The sequence below is a fragment of the Sphaeramia orbicularis genome, chromosome 13 (assembly GCF_902148855.1).
Source record: "Sphaeramia orbicularis chromosome 13, fSphaOr1.1, whole genome shotgun sequence".
Lineage (NCBI taxonomy): Eukaryota > Metazoa > Chordata > Actinopteri > Kurtiformes > Apogonidae > Sphaeramia > Sphaeramia orbicularis.
The window spans coordinates 27,502,640-27,510,030 of NC_043969.1; the positions used below are offsets into that span (position 1 = coordinate 27,502,640).

A 7,391-nucleotide genomic window follows, 5' to 3' on the forward strand; every position below is an offset into this window, starting at 1 on the left:
CTTAAGTTCCAGAGCACCTCGACTCTGGAGCGAAACACCCAAGGAGATAAGGTGCAGGGTCAGTGAGTTCTTTTAAAATCACTTAAAACCCCTTTTTTTTTTTTAAACATTGTTTTATTGTCATCCTATATTACTTCAATTCAAGCTCATCTTACTTCTATTTCCCTTTTATTGGCTTTATTTTTACTGGTGAATTCTCTTTTTATTTTCTTTACATTTGTTTTTACTCTTTTCATTGTGTTTTTTTTTTTTATTATTTATTGTTTTGTGAGGTAATGCAATTGATCTGATTGTAACTTACATGAATGAATGTTTAAAAAAATACTTTACATGGGGAAAACATATCTTTTGTAATGAGAAAAACTGTTCTGATTTTTAAACACATGCCCCAAAATGCACTCTCTAAGTCCATAAATTTCATAAAGGTTAATGCATCCCTTCCTGAGATCATCACACACATATGACGCATCTCCTACATTCACTCCTCACAGGTCAGCAGCTGTTGAAAGTGTCGCAACTCATCACAAATCAGTCAGAAGACATATGTAACAATCCAGAAATATAACCACAGCTATTTCTGACAGAACTCGACAGGTTCTCACAAGCTGACAGACTAGTGCGCAAATACTCTAACACACCCAGTGACGTCAACGTAAATCAGCACACATTAATGACGAAATATGACGAGTTGCTGGCGTTAAAAAAGAGAGGGAAATCGTTATGCAGACACACCTTTTGGCAACTTAGGCCAAGGAAAAATAAAAAGGCAGACCTGACTATAGAACATTGTAACAACTCTGTACTGTAGTTCTTATTTTTTTATGTTAAACAGCTTGATTTAAACTGTCAACGATGTGTAACACTTGCTGGAAAACATGAATCATTCTGAAGAAAGAGTGTTTTTAACAGATCCTTTTCAAGTCTTAAGTTCTCCAAGGCCATGTTGTACTGGTGTTTACAATGAGCAGTGTTGAAGAGTTCAGACAATGTAAAGAGACAGTAGAGCTGATGAGGAAAGCAGAGTAACAACAGTAGATGAAGCAAAGGTGGAATGCGAGGAGGAAGAGGAGGTATAGCGTGAGAGGAAGTGGGTGATAAGGCAAGAAGGAACAGGAGATGAGTGGATAAGGAGAGGAAGTACAAAATAAAGAGGAGATTGAGAGGGAAAGGCACAGGAGAAGGAAGAGTAGGTGGTAATTCTACCACGGACAGTGAGAGGAAACAGGCGTCAGTATCTATTCATCCCAGGAGAGGAGAGGAGAGGAGAGGAGAGGAGAGGAGAGGAGAGGAGAGGAGAGGAGAGGTAAAAAATTAGGGGAGGAGAAACAAAGGGAAACAAAGGGAGAAAATGAAAATGTAAGAAGTAGGTGGAGAAAAGTGATGCAATGAGGCCTGTCCAACAAACTAGTGAATACATCAGAGAAGCATCAGGGTCAGGTGGACATAGACCTGTGGTGGTTGTCGTCCATCCAGAGGAGGGAGTCTGGGAAGATAGAGGTTGATCGGCTACATGGAAAACTGCCAGGTACAAGACAAAACTGTAGACAGAGTGTGTGAGTTAAGAGGATAGATATCTAACTGGTGGATATAGTGCTGCCCTCAGAGGCTGAGTGTTTGGGATGAAACGGGGAGTAAAAACAGGAGGGTCAACATTACTTCAGGCTCAAAGTGAAGCCAGAGGAAGATTGCGCTCCTCCATGGAGAAGTGAATGGAAAAACGTGTCAATGGAACACAAGGAGGGAGTCTGTGAATAAACAGAACTGGTGACTCACCCTTTCTGGGATGGGAGAGATGACTGAGGGTGGGGGTGTGGGGTACCAAACGGTCCTCACTACCCCTCTAAAAACACCAATGTAGGCATTCATGCGTGCTCACAGACTAACTCATGTGTCGCGCTCCACTGGCAGGACCAAGACAAGCTGTCTATTGTCCAAACCCTCCACCTAAAGCTGCAGCTCCAGGCAGGGCAGGAGTTTTGTATTTAGGGGAATTTGGGACTGGTGAATGTGTGTGTGACTAGTCTAAAACAGCTCGAGATAAGGCTCTGAGTATGTGCGGTTGTGTGAATTGGAGCTAGTTTTTCCTGATATGTTCTGTTGCTTCATTTCTGAAAAGGTAAATAGAAAATCTCAAGGTTGAACAAGGAGTTAGAATGAATCTAGACACGTCATACACGATTACAATTACTAGTGCAACATAATTACACCTCTGTAATTCATATGGCAAAGGACTGCATTAGTTTTTATACAGTATAAGGTCATACTTCATCTGCAAGTCCTAGTTTTGAGGTCAGAGAAAGGCACACTGGGAGAAAATGCTCATTCTTTTTGGGACTGCAGGAAACCACATCACCTGAAGCAAACCCATGTGAAACCAAGACAAGCAAACAAAGCATACAGCATAGCATGTACACAGAGAGACTCACTCAATGGAGCAGTTATCCTATTACTGCAGTTAGTGATTGAAAAGAAAATGTAAACACATATCTTGTGGTGCAGGCTGCACAGAATAGAGGAATATGCAAATAACGCTTAAATGTGCCCATCAGTTAAATCAAGCTATCTTAAATAATTGTTTACCTTACTCAAACAGCATCTGACTGCATTACATACTGTATATACTTTGCATCAGCAAGTTCCTAGCACTTCAGCAAGGCTACAAAATGCTTACATTGAGGAAAATCAAACCAAGTCTCCAAGATTATTTGGCTCTTGGAACTATGTAGACATCACACCGTACTCAAAATCTTCTCAAAATAGTCTGGGATCTTTGAAACACTGGGAAACACAGAATTTAGATTTGTTTTTGATGACAAGGGACTTTTTAATTAGATGATGCAGCAACCAATGTATATTTATAATTCAGCTGTGGAGTTGACATTCCTGTCTTTGTCTAAAAATACAGAAAAAATAAGGCTAGATGGGTGTTACCAAGTTACAGAGGTTTTGTGGGATTGTAACCTTGATTGGTCTTCATAACACAGCCTAGATTGTTTATTAGTTATCCTTAGTGTGAACCGCAAACTGGTCACAAATACTGGTCAATAATTACTCAACTCCACCATTCTTGTACATTCTCCTCTCTGTATACACATGACACATGCAGGAAAAATATAAGAATACAGAGTTTTTACTGCTACTAAAGATGTCTTCCCATGCTTTAATATATATTTACAACTTCTCCAGTTGACTAATGCCGTCATGTGCTCCTAATATCCGGCCAAAGCACCGACAACCATCCAAACATCATGGTCAGCTGATTGGCTTAAGCATGTTACAGTTCTCATTAGTCACCTAAAAATAAGAAGCTTTGTTTTTTCAGAAGGGTAATAAAGTTTACTCCCGTCTTGCAAAGGTCCAAAACCAATCCACGAATCAAAAGCACTGAAACAAAACTAAATCAGATGTTGGACAAAGCATATCTTGTTGTCTTGGTAAATCACTTCGACCTACAAAAAGGCTTCCAATAGGTGTGCCTCTGTTGTTTTAGGAGAATATAGAAGTGTTTTGGTCTGATGTGACGAGAATGGGGCAACAAATTGTGAATCTACCCACTTTTATACAGCAATGAAGCCGTGGGAAGGCTTTTTACCAGACATATTTAACCCTCAGATACCTAGAATAATCTCTGCAGTACTTGATCTTTACTAGGTTATTTAGTTTTTCTTTAGTATCAGTCTAATGCATGTTAAGTCACAAATCTATATTTACTTTGTTTTAGAATAAATGAGTTTATGAGAAAAAAAATCCAGTGAAAATTTTATGTTTTTTTAATGTATTATCTATAGGCAGTTTGTTATATAGATGATGATGATAGATGATCTATAGGTCATATAGAAGACGTTTTAGGGCAAAAACACATTTCCTACAGAGTGTCTAAACATCCATTTTTTTCTTCACCTGCGTCGAAAAAAAAAAAAAAATCACCAAAAAGCTGACAAACTGCACTTCGCCGGACTTTTTAAAGCATATGGCTGGAATTAGTGGTTAAAAAGCTACTGAACATTTTAAACACAGATGGTTTCTGTCTTTGAGGGTTAAGGTTTTTACCATAAAGGAGCTCCTTCAAACTCCTCAAAAAGGTAAGTAGTAATTCAAGCTATACATGTGGACCTTTTCTACTTGCTTTCCCCATCAGCAGTCACTTCTAACTTAAAAAGAGAAAAGAAAAGGATTGCATTACACCTGTTTAAAAATCAGAAATGCAACTGATTGACTGCATTTCATATGAGGATGAAGAAGATGATCAAAATCCCCAACAGCTACTTTCTTCATTTCCCAGGAGATCAGTTAACGAAAACACAAAAAGAGGAAGAGAAGAAGACGGAGGTTCATGTGAAATTGACAGCTGCTGATTGCATCCTGATAAAGGTAAGGTAAGCAAGAACTCCACAATGTGCTACAACCAAAAACATTCCAATTATACAGAAATGCAGCAGAAGCCATGCCAATTTACAATTACGCAGCTCCCAGCACCAACCACAGTATGGTTAATGAAAAGTGATTCATTGGTTTAGCACTTGCTGCATATTAAATTAAGTACATAGAGAACCACTCATATGATGGAAAGAACAAACACCATTACAGAGAAAACCAGATTAGTACAATGGGAAGGTAAGCCGAAGATACTATTTCCTGGAAGATCGGTAAGTAAGGGAAATTTTATTGAAGTGCTCTGAGACTGTGGAAATCTGTTTATCTAATCACCTGCCAGCCTGAGGGACTTGGATAGCTTGATAATGTTGTGTCCCATGGTTTGGAATGGACATTGTGAAAAGTCTCTGGCTGTATACAGCTGTACTATAAATTAGTACTGGTGGTTCTCAAATGAAAAACATACAGTATTTCCCATAACACCCTGTGCTTCCTGTTGCAAAGAGGATGTCACTACTTCTTCCCCACAGCCCGTTTTTGCATGTGTTGCTTTGACACTACTGTTTTACATTTTATTAAACAAAAAAAAAAAAAACAATAGGGGGTTATTACTGTAAACTGAACATCCCTTGAACTACAATGGCAAATCCATTAAGCATCAGTTTGTGCTAAAAAAATGACAGCCTGCTCTTGCTTTGTATGCTGGTTTTGTTTATTTCTGGAGAAATACACTTTGCTGTGGGAGTGAAATACAGTTATTTTAATGTTATAGCCAGTTAACTGCAACTTAATTAATGACTTTTATTCATTTATGGCAAGAGACAAGACTATAATTTAGAGGTGCTTAATTAAGAGGGAACTCAATGAAGCGTTCAACAAAGACACATTTGCCTGAGTAGAAGCAGAAGCAGAAGCCGAAGGGACTTTTGAAGATCACAAAGTCAAGTAAGCAGGATTATTGGCCATGTAACTCTTTATTATTAAATACTAATCATATTAGAGCCACAGTCTGAGTCTGTAATGGATGTTCAGTGACTGACCTCACATTTGGAAGTATTGACACGCTGTATAATATTGATTTCTGTTACTTGACTGAACACAGACAGTTTTTGTAGCAGATAAGATGAAATGTGACTGATGCCTTTTGAATGAACCATCAGATGAAAGTGATTGTGCTCATGTCTGTAACACCAAGCTCATCCAATGTTCTCATACCAGTTGTTGGATTGGATGTGGCGTAACAACGGCTAATTGAACACAGTGTTCTGTCCCAACTGTGTAAGAGAACAATGTTAATTGCTGTAATTAAAGTAGAGTAAAATTGAGACCTTTGGTGCATTTCCTCAGAGTCTGTTGTAGCTGCCTATTGAAAGTGTAATAGTCAAGTGATCTATGAACATAAAGTACAAATAAAAATGTTTGACTGTCAGACACAAAAAAACTGATATAATATAAGTGAGTCAGTAGCTGTAGGTGACATATGAGCATTGTACATAAACATGTGACACCTGAGTGAAGCATATGCACTATGTTACCTGACAGCCCACAGATACACACATGTACACACAGACACACTTCCTACCTTGGTGTCAACAATGGAGCAAGCAATTTGTTTCACATAGGCGAGGTCAGCGGTCTGAGGCATCAAGACAGATTCTCTGGTCAGGCCAATCTGGATGATGAAGGACACCCCCGCTGGAGTGGGTGGTCCTGAGGGCATCAAAGCCCCACCAGGACTCTGCCCAGGTACCATGTCCATGACAGGAAAGCCACCTTGAGTGGGCATTGGAGGCATAGACATGGAAGATCCTGGCTGCATTACTGCTGAGGTTGGGGGAGAAGAGCCCCCAGGTGGGAAGAAGACCTGGGCCACAGCCCCTGAGGTCATACAAGGGCTAGCATTCGCCATTCAGAGTCCTATGTGCTGGGTGCCTGAAGTTCTCAGCATACACACAAACACACGCCCAGGTGCAGCCCAGAGCTCTGAGAAAACCCAAACTCATTCAGACTGTCTGAGTGTGAACAGCCTGAGGTACACAGACACACACTGAGCAGGGTCCCAGTCCTCCTGTGTCCTGTGTCCACCCCTTACTCCACAACCAACAAATCCTTATCCAGGAAGTGGAGTTTTTTTCCTCTTTTCTGTTCTTCTGTCGTGCTCTCCTGTCGCCGGACGTCTTTTACTGCTCAGGGATGACAAGCATAAGCAATATGAGTGAGACTCACAAAACAAAGATACACTGAGGGGGGAAAGAAGTACCCTCCTGCTGCTTTCCCTCCTCCACCTTCTTCCCTCCTTCACCAGTCTGTCTCAAGAAGTTGCTCTGCAGAGGAGAAAGTCCAGGGTTGATTATGAAACTCCCTACCGTGGGAGAGGAAAAACACAAACAATGCTAAACTTTGTTGTGCTCTTCTCCAGGCTGAGTTACAAAATGGCCTCCTTAAACAGGAAACTGTGAGAATGAAGGAGAGAGAGCAAAAGCCTGCACTCCTTTTACGAGTCTTAGCCTGTTTCAGTTTCAGCCCTAGTTCAAGCTTTTTTGAAAAAGAAAAAAAAAAAAAGCAGAGAGAGAAGGCTGCCTGTGGGTACCTCCCTCTCCCCTCCCTCCTGCCCTCTCATCTGTGATCTTGCCAGTCAAGGAGGAAGTGAAATGATTGACACAGCTCTCAGCCAATAGACTATCAGAAAGTTGGGTGGTGTCAAAGACCGCCCTCAGACTCCCCTCTCCCAGGCTTCTCCCTCCCCCTTTTCCTTTTTGCTCTCTCTCTCCTGCTTACTTTGGGGTTATCTGTCCTTCTTGCTTCCCCTCCCTACACTGTGGCCAGCATGTATCCTCTTACATTGCCTGAGGGGGCAGCTACACTCCTCAAAACCCTCCCATCTCTTCTGCATCTTCTGTCTTACTACATCAGCCTTTAATACCCCCTCCCTTTTTTTTTTTTACACCGTTGAACAGTCTTCCTGTCTTGTTTTTCCTCTGTAGCACCTTTTCTATGTATGTTTGCATTGACACAGT

The 7,391-nt window shown here is 40.7% G+C and overlaps 1 protein-coding gene across 2 annotated transcripts in view; it reads right to left on the reverse strand.

Annotated features, from left to right (window-relative positions):
- The window catches only part of prkd2 (protein kinase D2), a 36,162-nt gene extending 29,242 nt beyond the window's left edge, over positions 1 to 6,920 (reverse strand). For both annotated transcript variants that reach the window (XM_030152227.1, XM_030152226.1), the window contains exon 1: positions 5,957 to 6,920. In XM_030152227.1, coding sequence (XP_030008087.1) covers positions 5,957 to 6,283 — 327 coding nt within the window. In that variant the 5' untranslated portion in view covers positions 6,284 to 6,920. The remainder of the gene's footprint in view (positions 1 to 5,956) is intronic.
- Positions 6,921 to 7,391: the final 471 nt, after the last annotated feature.